Below are 18,864 nucleotides of genomic sequence, written 5' to 3'. Positions count from 1 at the left end.
TTATTTTTTGCTCTTTGAGATTTTCATATCTAAGCTTGAAGAGTTTGTATTGTTTTTCATGTTTACTTGAATTTGTTGTGTATTGCAAGGTCGATACATCTGAATGTTATTCTGTGAAACCATTGTTAGTTTTTGTTAATATTTTAATAATTTTGTAGATGAATTTGTTTTGCTACCGTTCTCGATGTACCATGCTCAACAATTTTTGGCTTAAGCATTTTCATTCATTAAAAAAAATGATGTGTTATCATCATACGGTCGTCGACTCGTTGCCATAATTTATTGCCAATGACTTAACAAATTTTGCAAATAATTCAATTACCAATTAAATTTTAAATTGGACCTTGTCTTAAAGTAACTCGTGTTTAATTAAGTGTTTCTAAATTCGTGCCTTCAACCTTTTTTGCACGATCATAGACCTTAAAACTTAATTTTTTATTACAACTCACAGAAAACATTATTATGCTGTGCCTCAATATTGTTTTCAAAATTTTTAAAATTGGTCAAAAACTTTTGAAACTCATCCATGTCCGTTGAGTCACATGAGTGTCATAAATTAAAAACATTGGATGCCAACTACTATCTAATGAGCAAGACTCTCCTTCCCATAGGCCGGTAATTTTTAGTAATAATAATAATAATAATAATTATAATAATAATAATAATTATAATAATAATAATAGGTTATCTCAATTCGAAGATAGATCAGAGGAAGAGTCAACGCTCAGACCATTCATTGATACTGCCACAATTGCTAACTAAAGTAAACAAATCAAACAAAACAAGGCAGTATTCAACCCATATTTTTAACTCTCTCTCTCAAAGACACACACACAACACCACATATTTCAAAGCAGAAAATGCGGTTATCACACATTAAAAATAGGGTAATCTCCATGAAGTTAGAATATTGTATTTTATAACTAATCAGTTTGACAGCCCACTTTTTTATATGCATTCCCTCCTAATTATTGCTCCTCATCTTAGACTTTACAACCAAACTTTTCTCTGACTGATGCAGAAAAAATATCTCGTGAACTCTATATTAATTTTTAACTCTTATTGGAGGTTATATTTTTCAAGTGATTTGAATTACTGAGTTGGGGATTTTCACAAGCAATTTGTACAAAATGCGGGATTTTTTAAATTCTAGTTAAAAAATTTGTTTTAATAGGTGCTTAAGTCTCAATCCGGCCACTCAATGTGTGTCCGCTAATAAACCTTGGTCTACTGACTTCAATAATACAGTATGGTGGCGTTCGGTTGCCATTACTAATATCATGAGACTATTCATTTAGGATTAAGTTGTGGGATTATGTTAGTTGGAGGGGGAGGCTATGACTCATTATCATGAGATTATCCATCTAGGATTAAGTTATGGGGTTCAATCTTATGAACCAAACATGATATATATTTAATCATGAGATTTAATCTTGCCAACCGAATACCCACTGTATGGACCGAAAAATCATATATTATGTCAATAGCATTAATGAGTACTACTATAATGGATTATTGGATTGGATGGCAAGTAAATATGCATAAATATTGTATTGATAAATGATACTCCTTCGCGAACTTCACATTTCACGGATATTGAGAAAATATTTTCTATATTGTACTCCATTATATAGTTCATTAAGGGATTTTTTTAATACTAATAATATTCAGATAATAGATAACACATAGTATTATAAAGACGGGAAAATTGCCAGAACCACGAAGTTTTGTCATACTTCGACATTTTTATCACATGTCTCATTTTATTTGTATTTGAAGAAAATTGTTTTGTGCTATAGAAGCCGAAATCAATAATTATTTTTTTGCAATATATACTCATAAAAGCCATTAATTTTAATAAGAAACATATAAAATACGAGATTAGGCTAATAAATTTTTCCTTATAAATCAATAAAATTTAGAAAAATATCAAAATTAATATATTATTGCTATTTTAGAATGTTACAAGATTGACCAGAATTTAACCTATCCTGGTGAATATCATTCTCTAACATTTCTTAAATTTAAAACAATATGTGATCATATATAATCATACACCTTACAGTCAGCTATTAAGTCTTCCTCCATCACACCCCCTCCCATTTGCTCGGGAACACTCTATAAATAACCCACTTGCGCCACTCATAAATACAAGCCAAACATGCATATATAAGTACAATCAACATGCATATATAAGTACAATCATAGTCATTCTCCAAATTAATGTTCTTGTCCTAGTTAGCGGCGATGCTCAGATAGGATACCTTCATCACTCATAAATCAAAAACCAAACACAAATTTCCTATATCCATACCTTCTATACATTTGTCCACCATAACTATGGTGGCCGCATCCAACGGAGGCGCCGAGTTCGGCACCGGGGCCTTCGCATCCCAGGTGATCACGGGGCGATGGTTCTTGGTATTCGCCACCACCCTGATCATGGCCGCAGCAGGGGCCACCTACATGTTCGGCCTATACTCCCCAGAGATCAAAACATCCCTAGGGTACGACCAGACGACCCTCAACCTCCTCTCCTTCTTCAAGGACCTCGGGTCAAACGTCGGGGTCCTCGCGGGTCTCATCAACGAGGTGACCCCACCATGGGTGGTCCTCTCGATCGGCTCGGTCCTCAACCTCTTCGGCTACGTGATGATCTGGCTGGCCGTCACACGGCGCATCGCCCGCCCCCAAGTGTGGCACATGTGCCTCTACATATGCATCGGCGCCAACTCGCAATCCTTCGCCAACACCGGCGCACTCGTGACAGCGGTCAAGAACTTCCCCGAGTCCCGGGGGGCCGTCCTCGGGTTACTCAAGGGGTTCGTCGGCCTCAGCGGCGCCATCATCACCCAGATCTACAACGCGGTCTACCACAACGACCCCAGAGCCCTCATCCTCCTCATCGGGTGGCTCCCCGCCGCCATCTCCTTCATCTTCCTCCGTACCATCCGCATCATTAAGGTCGAAATAGAAATCCATAGCGTTTCATGTTAAAACCAACTGATGATAAGCTAAGAGCCCCAGACTTATATAGTGGTTTCAGTTGTCTCGTATTTATATTTCTTTTTTATTTGCCAATAGGTGGTCCGCATCCCCCACGAGCTCAAGGTCTTCTACAAGTTCCTCTACGTCTCCCTCGGCCTCGCCGGATTCCTCATGATCCTCATCATCCTCCAAAAGCAGCTCAACTTCACCCGCGCCGAGTTCATCATCAGCGCCGCCACTGTCGTCGGCCTCATCTTCCTCCCGCTCGCCATAGTCTTCAAAGAAGAACTCTACCTCCTCAACAAGAAAAGGCAAGATTTGTCAAACCTCCCTTCACAAGTCCAAATCGTCGAACAAAAACCGCCGCCGCCTCCTGCGGCGGCGCCACCACCGGAAAATCCGGAAATTTCATGCTGGAATCCTAAAAGCATGTTTAATCCACCGGCGCGAGGCGATGACTACACGATCCTCCAAGCACTATTCAGCCTCGACATGCTTATTCTGTTCTTCGCGACAATTTGTGGCGTTGGCGGAACCCTAACCGCCATCGACAACCTTGGCCAGATCGGAGCGTCGCTAGGTTATCCGAAAAAGAGTATTAGCACATTTGTTTCGCTGGTGAGCATATGGAATTATCTCGGCAGAGTTGTTTCGGGGTTTGGATCGGAGCATTTTTTGAAGAAATACAAATTTCCGCGGCCGATGATTCTGACTCTAACTCTCGTGATTTCATGCATTGGCCATTTGTTGATCGCGTTTGATGTTCCGAACGGGTTGTATGTGGCGTCGGTGATCATCGGGTTCTGCTTCGGGGCGCAGTGGCCGTTGCTGTTTGCGATCATTTCGGAGCTCTTCGGGCTGAAATACTACTCGACGCTTTATAATTTCGGGTCGGTGGCGAGCCCGATCGGGTTATACTTGCTGAATGTGAAGCTGACGGGGCATCTGTATGATAAGGAGGCGCTGAAGCAGCTTCGCGCTGCGGGTCGGTCTCGGGTTGAGGGGGAGGAGCTGAATTGCGATGGGGCGGTGTGTTTTAAGTTGGCGTTTTTGGTTATTGCGGCGGCGACGGCGTTTGGCGCGGTGGTGTCGCTCTTTCTGGTGGTGAGGACGAGGAAGTTTTATAAGAGTGATATTTATAAGAAGTTCCGGGATGAGGCGGACGCGGCCGCCGACGAGATGGCGGTAATTCCCGCCAACGGTAACGCCGTTGTTTCCAAGTAATCCCTCTGTTTGTGTGTATGAGAGAGAGATAGTTTGATTCAATATATAGAAAGTATATACAGAGACAGGGATGACAAATATTTCGTGAAGATTGTTAATTTGGTCGCCCCAATCCAAATGAAATTTGATTTTTGCATTTTCTTTGTAATTAATTTCGCATTTAGTTTTTTTTTTCATATTCATACTGGAGTAGTACTTTTTCTTGAACATATCGCCATGAAGGGTGCGGTGCGACTTGGTTTTTATCTCATGACCGTTCGAGTATTAAATAACAGATCGATCGGACTCGATTGATCTGATCCAAACTAGTGGAGTATATGATAAGTTTACACCCAAAATATCAGTCCTTATTTAAACTCAATATGATGGGAACTCAATAATTTGTCAGATCTTTTGAGAACTATTTAGATATTCACTCAGCAAGATGTGCAGTAAATAGAGGTCCCCCCACTTTGAAATATGGGAATGAATGAATAATTTAACGTTTTACTGTAATTCACAACTTGGTACTCTGACTAAGGAACACGCACAAGTCCAAATTTTGGAAACTATATCCACATACAGATCTATTTTATTCTCCTTTGTTTGTCTCTCTCCGATTTAGACCCCGACAATATTAATTTTATTATTACAATATATATCAAGTGGGTGATGTTAATTGTTAAATGTCCCCTGCTAGTTTTTCTATTCGCTCCCATCCGGATTTTAAGAAATATTATAAAAAAAATATTTTTAAATTTTATTTTTGGAGGAAAAATTTAATAATTTAAATTCATAATGTTATACGTTAAGTTTATAGTTTGTGAATTTTTTTTCTAATATTAGATATCAGGATCCTATTTAAAAAATATATACTAAGAAAAATGGAGACAAAAAAAAGGTTAATGATATAAATCTTATAACACGTGGATAAAACAATGTTGGGCAAAATGAAAACATCTACTACTTTAAATTCGAAATGACGTTTTATCCACGTATTTTAAACTGATTGTCATATCGGCGTGTAATTCGCCAGAAAATGGAAAGATGATATAATCGAGAAATTTTCATACTTCATCTGTCCAAAAAAAATAGTCTCATTTGTGGGCGGTACATATTTTAGTAAAAAATTGATAAAGTAACAAAAAATGAGAAAAAAGTGTATAATATGAGAAATGAGGGAAAAAAGTTGGTAAGATATAAGAGAGAAACTTTCTATTTTCAGAAATGAGACTATTTTTTGTGGAATTATAATAATAGCAAAATTAGACTATTTTTCATAGGATGATGAAGTATATCTTAATTTATTTTTAAAATTTTAAAAAACATGGGACGAACTTAGAATTTGATCATACTTACATTTGACAATTTTTTTCAAAATTACATTTGGCAAATTTTTCCAAAATAAAATTTACAAATTAGATTTAGAGTTGTTGGAACCCACGTTGTTAATGGGATTTAGTCCATCTGCATATATTAAATGAGCCGTGAAATAAACGGGTCCAGCCCAACTTTTCAACGATTGATTACTCTATGCAAAATATTTATATTTGTTCCTTAGTTATAGCAACAAAATGAATATTATTGACCATAGAAAACATTATAGTTATAGCAACAAAATGAACATTATTGACCTTAAGAAAACCATTCTCCCTTCAACTACAACGCTTTTTTGAATTTCTGGTCTTCTCTCGTCAGGCTTATGTTTCACGCACAGTTTCATGACTTATCTCTATTTTAGTCACTTCGTTATATTGCATCCTAATTGCAATTTCATATATGAATCAATCATATAATGCGTTGAATTCGTAGTGTTTTTTCCTCTAATGGTTAAACTCTATTTGTTTCTGATTGTGTTCCTTGACTTTCGGTTACAATAAATGAGTGACATGTAAATATTGGTTAATTTTAAATGCCAATATTCTATAATACATGTCCTTGCATAAATAATTATCACATATAGCATATTCTTAACAATATTAAAAATTTGGGTAATGATTAAGTAAAAGATACCGATAAATCAAAGTCATTATCGTGTGTCAAGTTAGTCCGTAGAAAAGCAAACACGATAACTATGACAATAATCCAATCATATACACTGTTTACTAGATTGGGTAAATATCTCATATCAATCGCGACAACACAAATTAAATTTAAGATGCGTAAACAACAGATAAATGAGTATGTATAAAATCAGCACTAAACTCTACCAATAATTTTTTTTATATGATAAAAATTTTAAACATATTATCCTTGTACACTATCCCTTTTCAATACATTTGACTTTTCTTATCCGATATGTACAAATATATACTCGAACTCTGAAAATAGATAATTAAAGGAAAGAGGAAAATGAATAGTGAAATGAAAAGGAAGCCGTGGAGAGCAGCAGCCACTACAATGGAAAATGAAAATCAAATTTAATGGAAACCATATAAATCAATAAGACTAAGAAAAACAAAAAAACAAGCCCAAAAGCCCTCAATTTCCTCGTCGGCGGTGACTTATTTCAACTTCATATCCGTTTCTTCTTCTTCTTCTTCTACAGCCTCCGCCTCCGCCTCCGCAAAATTGGTGCTGCTTTGAGAGTAGAATTAGTGTGTGCTCTCTAACTCGTGGATTCTGTAACGCGACACTCCTTTCTAAGTTCGACGGAACTGATCGGGTACTGGCTTTGTTCCCGGATTCCTGATTGGTTTCCTAATTTTTCAAGTATTTCTCTGGTATTTTGTTTCTGTGGAACTGTTTGCGATTTTGCACAAGCAACGAGAGTAGGGACGAGCATATTTTTCTACTTGATTCATACGGCAGAAGCGTTTCTATGCTGTTACCTGTTAGTTTTAGTAATTGATAATGACTTAATTAGGTTTTGAGATTGCGGGCCCGGAGTTTTACCACCATCTGCTTTCATTGCTTTTGTATTGGGAGGTCCTGGAAGAGCAAGTAAAATGTGAAGTTGAGTGTATGTGGGAGAATGGAGTAGTGTGATAGTCTGTTGCTTTAGGCGGTTTATGTGCCTGTGGTTTCTCTTTCCTGTTTGGGCTGTGGATCACAATGTTGAACAAGATAATGAAAAGGGGGCAGAGGAAGTCCTCGAAATCTGAAGCAATAGAGGCCCCCATATCCCTGTCGTCATCTGCTTCTAGTGTGACTGTCAATCATGCATCTCGACTGGCCTCTGCAACACCTCAGCATGTGACCCTTGCCAACATCCCGCTGAACCCAGGTACTGTTGATGTTTTGCCTACGTTGAGGGATGTTCCATTGTCTGACCGGCACAATCTGTTCATTCGGAAACTTCAAATATGCGGTTTCCTATTTGATTTTACTGATCCGACTAAGTCTGTGCGGGAGAAGGAGATCAAGAGGCAAACTCTGGCAGAACTCGTTGACTTGGTGCAGTCGGGATCGTGTAAAATGAATGAGGTGATGCAGGAGGAATTAATGAAGATGATATCTGTGAATATTTTCCGGTGTTTGCCACCGGCTGCACATGAGAACACTGGCTCAGAGGGTGGAGATCCTGAGGAAGATGAGATGTTCATGGACCCTTCGTGGCCGCACTTGCAATTTGTATATGATTTACTTTTAAAGTATGTGGTGTCATCAGAAACTGACACTAAGATTGCCAAGAAGTATCTTGACCACTCGTTCGTACTTAAATTGCTTGATTTGTTTGATTCAGAAGACATGAGGGAGCGGGAGTATTTGAAGACAATTCTTCACCGCATATATGGGAGATTTATGGTTCATAGACCCTTTATACGGAATGCGATAAACAACATTTTTTATCAGTTCATATTTGAGACCGAGAGGTACAATGGGATTGGTGAGCTTTTGGAGATTCTCGGAAGTATAATTAATGGGTTTGCACTGCCAATGAAAGAAGAACACAAGTTGTTCCTTGTACGAGCACTTATTCCATTGCACAAGCCTAAATGTATTTCTTCATACCATCAGCAGTTGTCCTATTGTATAACACAGTTTGTTGAGAAGGATTACAGATTGGCTGATACTGTCATTAGAGGAGTGCTGAAGTTTTGGCCTGTCACAAACTGTGGTAAGGAAGTTCTCTTCCTTGGGGAACTAGAAGAGATTTTGGAGTTTACACAGTCTGCAGAGTTTCAGCGCTGCATGGTACCTCTGTTTAGACATATTGGACGAAGCCTCACTAGCTCACATTTCCAGGTCTGAAGATTTTCATGCACCCTTCCTGGACTTTGTGTATTTACATTGTAATATCTACTTAGAAAAGGGTTCTTTCAACTAGTTCTCTTTGATATATAGTGTTGCTACCATAATATTTTCACTTTCCAGAAGTAAATAACATCGATGAATGTTATTGTTTAAGCAGCAATATTTTCACTTTCCAGAAGTAAATAACACAATGTTATTGTGTAATCTCAGGGAACATGATAGCTGATTAAAATGACTAGGTATAAGAAATACGAATCTGAAGAAGATAAGTGTCTTATCATGATGCGTGCAGTGGATTTGTTTGCTCTCCTTATGGACTGAAGTGGACATCTGTAAACTCTACTGTTGAATTTGTGCGCTGCTTACAGCCCTTTTACTTTTGCTGGTTATAGTTTTATTGTGCACTAGGAGTTTCTTGTAGAGGTGTATATGGAATATGAAGAAGAGTAAGAATGAGTTAGGGGATGGGGGAGGTGAATTTACAATTTTCTGGTGGAGTTCTGAATTAATGTGAGTAGTTGAATATATATCAATGCTCTTCCTCTCCTTGTAGTTCATGACATACCATGCTATATTGCTGTACAATTCACTATGATTGGTGGCTGGGTAGGGTCAAACCATTTGGTTCATTGCTTTTCAGTGAAAGCTGAGATGTGCTCTGAAAATATCTTTATATGCTAACACTTGCACATACACATCCAGAAGCATGTGTTTTGGCCATCTACTTCCCTTAGATGGCATCTTCCCTTTGAGAATGCTTTTCATCAGACGACGAGAGCATTTAAATGATTAGTGCAGTCTTAATTTTTTGTTGAATTATTTACTTCTCTGTATGGTTGTTGTGATCCAATTAATTGTCTGCACAGTTTTAAACCTCAATATTAACCGCCATGATTTCCTATTTGATAGGTAGCTGAACGGGCTCTTTTTTGGTGGAACAATGAGCACGTAGTAAGTCTGATTGCAGAAAATCGGAGTGTTATTTTACCAATCATATTTGATGCGCTAGAAAAGAACATACGAGGCCACTGGAATCAGGCAATCATTGGCTTGAGCTCCAATGTCAGGAGAATGTTTCTAGAGATGGATCCCGAGTTATTTGAAGAATGTCAGATGCAGCATGACGAAAATCAAGCAAGAGCTGGAGAACTTGAACACAATCGTGAGTTAACTTGGAAGAAACTGGAAGAGGTTGCTTCTCAAGTTACTGGTGAAGAAAGCATGATCCTCATTTAGTGGAATTGAAAAACATACAACTGAGGATGATTGTGAAACAATTTCTGCAGTCAGTGGCAAAGCTCCTTCACTTCTTAAGAAGTAGGAGCAACTCATGGGAAACAAAATGATTGGAAGGAAAAAGCTTTAAAAATTGAGGTCAGTATGCTACTCTGCTTCACACAAATGCCATTCTCTTGTGCTTTGCAACATTTCATTTTATTTTCCATCCTAATAATGATAGTTTTTGTAATCTGTAATTATTTTGTGGTTTTTGTATTTCTAAAAGAATAGACTTAAAATCAAGCTATGAGGCTTTTGATGAAAGAATGCATGCCCCTTTTTTTGGCGATTATTCAAATTTCAACTACTTGTCTCATTTGTTAACTTTTGCAACTGGTTTAGATTCTGGAATCAAACGATTGTCCCCACAAAAATGGTTTTTTTTTTGCTTGCACCTTAATATATAAAAATGAATGGTGTTGATCATAGAAATCCACCAGCAATGGTGGAGGAGATATACAATAGTATAAGAATAATTAGGGAAGACAGAAACAAATTGCTGGGCCGTGGTGACTCTCTCTGGGCTGCGCCTGTAAACGTGATGGAGCCACCACCATATGATACACCGGTGTCCCTGAATTATAATTCCATCAGAAAAAAAATTCAGAAATTCTGTCTGTGTCTTGTGATTCAGGGATTCCATCAAAGATTCAAAGAAGAAAGATTCATGTGTGTATGTGTGTGTACCTTGTGCCATCAAGAACACCGGCATTCATGGTTAGTTGGTCGATTTGGTTAACCGATATAGGGTCGAAGCTCGAGGCCTTGGCATACTGTGGCTTAGCCCCGTCACCAGATGGCACGAAGAATGCACCGTTCAACATCAAGTCCCCATCCGACCTCCAATTCCAGTTGGCCCACTCCCCCTCATGTTTTGTCACCTATTGTACCACATACACACAATGTAGCATGCATATGTTTAAATTTGCACAAAATAAATGGCAGCAATGTACCGTTCAACATCAAGTCCCCATCCGACCTCCAATTCCTTAACATTATGATCATCTGATGCAGTGAAGCGATTACCCTCACTATTAACAGTCGGGTTAGCACTTCCTCCAATTGCGTACATTTCCCACTTATAATAGTCGTTGTTCACCACGTGGATGTAGTAGCCCCTCCTCACCCTCGGCAACCTCTGGACGAGCCCCTTTCCAAACCGGTTGAATGCTATAGTGACCTACACAAACAAGTCTCTATCTATCATCAGTTTCACATCAAGAATTCAAAAGGAACAGATTGTATTGTTATGCAAAAGAACCAACCTGCATCCCCGAGTCAGGCAAGAACTTATCATCATGCCCGAGCAGCATGACCTTGTCGTGATCAGACAAATAGTTATTCGACACAGTAACAGCCGTAGATCCCATGGTGATATCTACCAATCCATCAGTGCAATGTGACAACGTGCAATGATCAATCCATATGTTCCTCGAACCAAAGATTGTTATGCCATCACCATCCGATACCCCCATGTGGCCAAAATGTGTGGTGCTTGACCTAATATTAGTGTTCCCAGACGGCATACAGTAGTACACGCGCACGTTGTGGATGATGACGTTGTTGACATCCATTCCCCGTGATCTGCACATTGGCACCACGGCCATCTATGGTCTTGTAGCTGTTGAAGATGAGCTCATGCTTGAGCTTGATGACCATGTTTGACTTGAAGACAATCCAGAGGGGCTCTTCTTGGATGACAGCATAGCGAAGGGTGCCAGGGGTTGGGCTGACTGTGTCATGATCAGAGGAGTCCGTTGCCACATAGAAACGACCCCCTTTGCCCCCCATTGCACCCTGCCCGAAGCCAATGGCGCAGTCAGCCAGCCGTTGTCGGTTGTTTCCCCAGTTGGGGCCGCAGTGCCAGCAGTCGTCTATGGGGTTTCCAGTCAGGCACTGTGACTCTGCCTTGCTCAAGGGGGTTTCAAGAATTTGGCCACGTTTCGATATGGATTCTTTCACACTCGTGTCATGATTTTAACATAATTTTAAGTACTATATATACCTCTTCCCATGTTCATATATTTATAAGTTGTAGTAACTAATAGCATCACCCGGCCCTAACCCTCAATATTGTACTTAGTGATCAAAGGCTAGATCAATGGCGTTGAAATGGGTAGTTCCCGCAGAGGCAATCATGGTCCTCCTCCTCACGATGACACGGAAGAGGCTAACTGCCATGGCCCGGAGTTTGCTTGTGGTGGTGCCCTTGTGCCTCTTCCTGCTCCTGCAGCCCGATTCGTGCTCGCATCGGTGCTCTTCTTCTACTGCCTTCTTTACTCCATCATCGTCAACATGGATCGTCTCAACCAACACGAAGATACACAATCAGAAGCGGGACTCTATGAAATTTCGTCACGAAAATTTTGTTTGATTCTTTCAGTCTTTTATTTTATGTATTAGTCTTTTTATTATTTGCAATTTATTTTCTATCAAAATCTTTTTATTTGCTGTAAGAACATTTTGTATAAATAGTGTAATTTCTGACATGAGTAAATTTTTAATTAAATTTCATATGTTTAGAGATACAGGTGAATAAATGAAAACTACAGAGCTAGAATATAAATAAATAAATAAATAAAAGTGAAAAGTTGAGAGTCAATTTTAATCTCTCTTGGAATTTTATTGTTTTTAAAAAATTCACTAAATTTTGACATGTGATGATGTCAGTCTTTTATTGGTTACTTATTAATTTAGAGATTGTTGATTTTCAATTAATTGTGACTACGGTTGTTAGTTAAAATTCCCACTTACGAGGTTTACTGATTTATTGTAAAGACAATGGATTTTAATACTAATAAATAAAAAAAGTTAATTTTAAAGTTAAACTAATAATGATTTCAAATATGATAATCTATTCTCAGTTTCTCACATATTAACTAAACCACTACTATTATATTAGTAACATACACACACAGTTTATTTTCTAATTAAAAGCATCACCCAAACACTACAAAATATTTACTGGCTCAAGCTTCAAGTTTAATTTCACCAAAAATATCAATTTTCTACATATTGTATGCTATGATTTCTATATACGATTAGACATTAGTGATTCCTGCTTCTAAGTTAGTTCCCTCTCGTTTTTATTTACTATAATACATCATTTATTTATATGCCAATGGTAGAAGCAAGATCAAATAACAATTTCATTGCCTACGAGAATCGATCGATCAGCACCAAATTAAATAAGATTAATTATATCTTTAATATCCTGGTTAGTAATTAAATAGTAAAAGAATATATTATATCAAATCAAAAGGCTTACTTGCACATTATACCTATTCACATAACAAGATTTTGTTAGTTTTAAAAACCATACATCATCTTCATTTCTAAAATATGTACTACATAAATAAAGCAAGATCTGAAACTGTATAATTTATTGATTTGGAGGATGAAATGAGTTACAATATTCACCAAATAGCCTTTCTTTCCCCCATAATATAAACACCATCGTCTTTTACTATCCAAGTACACATATTGCTGGGACACTGGTATTGTCTCTCATTTGAGTCATAAGATTTAAAACCTGTAAATTTGAAACCAGCTTGAATGTCACACGAGAATACAGTATTCTCGAAGAAGGAATTACAGAAACTCCAACTATACTCCCCCCCTCGAGAGAGTGTGTGCACCCCAAGATCATCGTCAGCAGATCGGCATCGCAGTAGCAAGACTGGAGATGAAGATGATAGGCTGTTATGTACTTTAACAATAACTTTAGGAGTGACGAAAGTGCAGCTCTTTGCAACCTCAATGCTTCCTATTATGAAAACAATTAATAGGATAGCTTTTTGGAATTAATTGGTATTGTAATCCATGGCTCACGATGTATTTATTGTATATGATGATCGAATGAGGTTATTGTAATTTTTTGTTTACATTGGGGTCTAATTTATAGTGGTGAAAGTAATGCATAAACCACATGAACATAATTTTAACAACTTAATAAGGGTGCACTTAGTGAATACATTGAGATATAATTGGAAATAAGTATAAATATATATAGAAGCTAGGGTGAGTAACAACCAAGTGACCATTTTATGTACTATAGTCTATTTAATTCACAATGCATCTAAATGTAGCTAGGCAGTTAGTTACATTGTTGGTCAAATTCAGCATCACATATATAACTTCACGGATTCAAATTACTACTATTTAATTTACAGATACATTAATTAACGGATGATTCCGCCAGAAAATTAAGTACTATTAGATTGGTGGTTGATGTCTACACTCATGGAATTAGACAAAACTTGCAGTTTCTACCTTTCTATGTTTCCCAAGCTACTGGCATATTTTCTTTTCTATAAAATTTTATTCTCTTTTATATACCACATTTTCTTTTTAATCCATCTACTTTATTCTTTTTTCTACTTTGTGTTCTTTTCACTTAATCTTAAACATCAATTTTTTAAATTTTATGCTAAAAGAATGTCTCGAATAGCTTTGACAAAGAGAGTACACAATAAATTAAATTTGACATTTCAAGTTTCAAACGTGATTGTGCTCACAAGTCTAGGGTTCAAGAGTTAATTTTTGTCTACGAAACTTCAGACGAGATATTCACTAGTCAATTTACGCATTTCAAGCTCCAAGACTATGATACATAGAACTCGATTTTGATGTTTCAAGCTCTATATAAGATGATGCTCCCAAGTTAGTTTTGGTGTTTTGAGATTTAAACGTGACGATCTCCCAAGTTATTTCTTATTTTTCAAGCTTCATATGAGATGCGGACAATTTTAATTATTTAAACTACTCCCTCCGTCTCATAAAAATAAGTTATTTGGGGACGACATAGATTTTAATTCGTAATTGGTAAGTAATTAAAAAGGTTTTAAAAATAGTGGAAATAATGTTAGTTAATGGTGGGACCTATATTACTAGAACTAGTAGTATTTGTTTATAAGAGTTTTGATATGGATTAATTTTATGGGGATGGACATAAAGAAATAAATATGGTCTATTTCTATGAGACCGAAAGAGTGTATTGTAGTACAATGATACAGCGCAACCACAACTTAAATACATAACTCGATAACACGAATTAGTTCATTATAAGAGAAATTTAGTTCACTATAAAGACATTTTAGTTCACAAAACGAATTGAAAACATGCAATGAACCAAAACACTATTATAGTAAACTAAATATTTCACGGGGTAAATACTTCATTATAAATTGTAGTGAACTAAATCGCTTTTATAGTAAAATAAAATCGTTCTTATATCCGTGTTCTCTAGTTATAAATTTAAGATTAGTTATACTGATTTCGCGAACTAAATCGCTCTAATAACAATATGTCCCAAATTAAAGGCAAAGATTTACACTACTATACAGCAGTGAAGCAAACTCCTTTTAGGACATTATAAAAACATTCGAAAATAAGAGTACAAAATTAGTTGGCTCTACAAACCTTGAACAAAAACTTGCACATTTTATGTATAGAGCGAGGTTTGAATACCATATGTACATATATAAAAAAAATAGAAGATTGAATTCAATCCCATATTTACTCCTAACTTACTCCTAAAATATTATGATTAGGAGCAGGGCTAAAAACTGCCAAAACAAAGTAAAAAAACTATTTACATAATTATATTCAAAGAATGTCATGAGCTACTACTTAAAAAAACACTACAGAAAATATTTTCCTTAAAAAGGAATTGCTATAGTACATACAATGGTGAGTCAAAATGCCCAATTGTGGAAGGTCAAATTGTATATAAAAAAAGAATAATTCAAACCCTCCAAATTAATAATGGGAAAATAAATTAGTGGGTTTTTTAAAGATAGGTTCCCTATCTACACTATTATGACTCCAACCTGTGATTTAAAGTTGGAGGAGAAACATGTTACCAACTGAGTTGCGTTTGAGCATATATCAACTCAGCGGTTGAGTGGTAATGGCTGAGCCATCCGGTTAGGGCTTCTTTCTCTCTCATCATCCCGCGCCGGAAGATTGAGATCCAACGACAGCCAGTTTCCGCCCTTCTTCCTCTCTTCCGCCTCCTCCTCATCAACGACTATCGCTTCTCGAATGTTCGTCGGGATCGGTGCGGCGGCACCGCCGCGGTGCTTCCTCATGTGTCCGCCGAGGGCTTGCCCGGAGGCGAACTCCGCCCCGCAATACGAGCACTCGTGGACTCTCGGCGACTTCATCGCAAAGGTGGTGGACACGCTGCTCAGCTGAAGAGAGAGGGAGGTCGGAGAGAATTTGTTCGCCGACGTGAAATCCTCCTCGTCGGAGAAAATGGGGTACCGCTTCTCGTTCTTGGGCTTCTTATGGCTGGCGCGGTGGCCGCCGAGGGCCTGGAAGGATTGGAAGGAGCGGTTGCACGTCTTGCATGTGTACATGCACGCGCCGGAGGTGGTGGCGTCGCGGCGGGTTTTGGTGATGGGGATGAAGTGGCCCTGGGAGAGGAGGATGAGGCACCTGGCGGTGTCGGCTTCCTCCGTGGTGGTGCTCTCCTCCGACGAGGCGGCGCGTGGAGGTGGCGTGATGGTGAAGGAAAAGGGGGAGTTAGGTCGTTGTCGCTTGGTTCGCTTGCCTTTCGCGATCACGTCGGTGTTCAAACAAGGCGTCACCGCCGCAGCCTCCTCCGTCGCGGTCTCGGTCTCCATATATTTATCCCAACGCCGCCGTGGTGTTTCGTTATTTTACTTTCTTGATTTTTTTTCCTTTTTTTTTCTCACATTCTAGAGAGGAGGAGATGGAAAGTAGGAGGTTGGGGAAGTTTCACTATAAACGAAATTAGTGAATGTGAGAGATCTTGGAAGTTAATTGGCTTTCTATATGAGCAATTCATGGACTAAATATAGAAATTCAGATAGATATTTGGACTGACTATATTCGAGTAAACAGATATTACACAAATAAAACCTACAAGTCAACAAAAACCATCAGATAAAATTTTCAGTTAGATGTGTTAGTGATATATAAATCCCACAATTTTGCTGTTAGCATAGAAAACCATTTTTGAACGACATATTTCCAAAAGTTTGTTGTTGATTTATCAAGTCCATTCCTTCGCTAAGGGTCTACATTTCATATGTACGCGTGTTTAAAAATATGTATTCACATAAATCCATGTATCCCTTTTCTTACTACTATTATTCACGTGAGCTATGGCCTATGTGCGAAATGGCTTTTCTAATGTAAAACTCTCTCCGTTCGTATGAGAAAGCCTGAAATCCTAACTCCTTTTTTATTGTTAGAATAATATAGTCATGTAGATATGAAATGCAATAAGTATTTGGATCACCATATCCAGATAAATTCATTCTCATCAATATTACTTTTAATTTTATACTCTGCCTTTTAATAAACATAATTGAGTAGAACTAGAACACAATTTCGGTATGCTATTTAATTAATCACATACAGTACCTTTTTTAAATTAATATTTACGATTAAATACTTTTATTGGGCTAATTAAAATAATTTTAATTAAAGGACTACACAAACAAAGTCCCAAAATAAGCACCCAGCAGAAGCCCACCAATCCTAAATTACAGCCCAAATTCAGTAAAAGTAGGGATGGCAAATCGTGCGTGTTGTGTCGTTATCGTGTCGACACGATAATGACACGACACTATAACAACAAACACGAACACGACCCGTTAAGAAAACTCATTAACGACACGAACCACGACACGAACCACGACACGAACCACTTCGGGTCAACACGACACGATAACAACACATATATGACACGACACAATAACAACACTATAATAATACGAAAAATGAAAAATCTATTTTCACGCTAATACTAAGTACTCCATTAGACTAAACATACTTTAAATTTTAAAATAAATAAAATAATGATAACATTATTTCTTAACGTGTAACACGAACACGACATGAAATTTTCGTGTCGTTATCGTGTCGACATGATAAGGATACGAACCCAATAAGCTTTGACACATACCCATTATTTCTGTGCGGGTTCGTGTCGTGCCAAAAATTGTCAGCCCTAAGTAAAAGGCATTGGGCTGTAGGACTGACCAGCACAATTCAAAATCAAGACAATACTATTTTCATTATCAATTGAACATTACACAGAGAGAAAATAAAACACACTGCTTAATTATTTAAATTGCTGTGGCGACATCCTACCTATTTCTAAATCACTATTTCTAAACATCTTCATTACTGGGCTCGTCTTCTCTTTCGAAAACCTAAGATTTTTTTATATAATGCTTTTTGTTAAGTATTACACTCAAATGGAAATGGCAGTAACTGGACTTTTGTTATATAAAGTGATTGTGACATAATGCAACATACATATATTCTTGCAGAATTGCAAATTTAAATTGAACTGATAATGACTAAGTTCTACATGAAATCAACTAGAAAGACTGAAACAGATAATAAAACATTGATTTGTAAAGCAATAAAAAAAAGTACTACTCCTACATTGCAAGGGTAGTGTGAAATCAAGCACAAATTCCTTATTCCCAAGTGTGACCCCTAAGTATTCCAATCATATATTTTATTTAATGAAGTCAGTTGGGTCTGATTGCTGAAATAAATACCATCGCTCTTCACAATCCACCAGTATTGGTGCGCGGTTGACCCATACTTACCCTGGTTATAAACTTCGAAAGCTTTTTCCTTTGATCCCCACCAAAAATGACAAAAGAATAACGTACCCGGGAAAAAATTCTCACAAAAATCCCAGTGAAAATCTTGATTAGCATATAGGACATGATTTCCAATATCGTCATTTTTAGATGCACAATGAATGTTCAGTGGTGCAGAATTCGATGGAAGATGGCTAACGACATAAATAGAATGCTTTTTCGTCAAGAAACATCCATTCACAAAATCTAGAAGAAACAAGGTTTCCACTAGTAGAAATAACAGATGAATGCTGTTCATATTGACTTATTGAGGGTTTCCTCTTCAGATATAGTGATTGCATGTTGTTAGTTTTCTTTTTTATACAAACTTTTTTTTTGTTAAGAGATAGTATTTTTTTTCCCACAATATATGGATCTTAGTTGAGGTATTCAGTACTGAAATTCGCATATTCGAAATTGGTATCCTCCGCATAATACAAGTTATTGCTAGTATTTTTTTTATAATTTTTTATAATTCAATTTCGATGGATTATACTAATTGTAAGTAAAACAATTAAGTCGAACTATTGGGCCAGCACAACAAGTTCCGAGCCCACAAGGCCAA

At 37.3% G+C, this 18,864-nt stretch overlaps 3 protein-coding genes and 1 pseudogene across 3 annotated transcripts; 2 read left to right on the top strand and 2 right to left on the bottom strand.

Annotated features, from left to right (window-relative positions):
* The first annotated feature begins 2,073 nt into the window (after window positions 1-2,073).
* On the top strand, window positions 2,074-4,360 carry LOC121750562. The gene is made up of 2 exons (XM_042145120.1): window positions 2,074-2,964; window positions 3,085-4,360. The coding sequence occupies exons 1-2, from the start codon at window positions 2,341-2,343 to the stop codon at window positions 4,210-4,212; spliced, it is 1,752 nt and encodes a 583-aa protein (XP_042001054.1). The 5' UTR covers window positions 2,074-2,340; the 3' UTR covers window positions 4,213-4,360.
* A 2,184-nt stretch (window positions 4,361-6,544) lies between these two features.
* Window positions 6,545-9,965, top strand: LOC121753071 (serine/threonine protein phosphatase 2A 57 kDa regulatory subunit B' beta isoform-like). The gene is made up of 2 exons (XM_042148229.1): window positions 6,545-8,379; window positions 9,298-9,965. Exons 1-2 carry the CDS (start codon window positions 7,246-7,248, stop codon window positions 9,622-9,624), a joined length of 1,461 nt encoding a protein of 486 aa, XP_042004163.1. The 5' UTR covers window positions 6,545-7,245; the 3' UTR covers window positions 9,625-9,965.
* Window positions 9,966-10,161: 196 nt separating this feature from the next.
* On the bottom strand, window positions 10,162-11,681 carry LOC121752549 (annotated as a pseudogene).
* A 3,879-nt stretch (window positions 11,682-15,560) lies between these two features.
* On the bottom strand, window positions 15,561-16,295 carry LOC121752548 (zinc finger protein ZAT5-like). The gene has a single exon (XM_042147680.1). The coding sequence runs from the start codon at window positions 16,293-16,295 to the stop codon at window positions 15,561-15,563; it is 735 nt and encodes a 244-aa protein (XP_042003614.1).
* Between the last annotated feature and the right edge of the window lie 2,569 nt (window positions 16,296-18,864).

This window comes from Salvia splendens, chromosome 10 (assembly GCF_004379255.2).
Source record: "Salvia splendens isolate huo1 chromosome 10, SspV2, whole genome shotgun sequence".
Lineage (NCBI taxonomy): Eukaryota > Viridiplantae > Streptophyta > Magnoliopsida > Lamiales > Lamiaceae > Salvia > Salvia splendens.
Note: the sequence above shows the minus strand (reverse complement) of the source record. Positions and strands in the feature narration are given on the sequence as shown.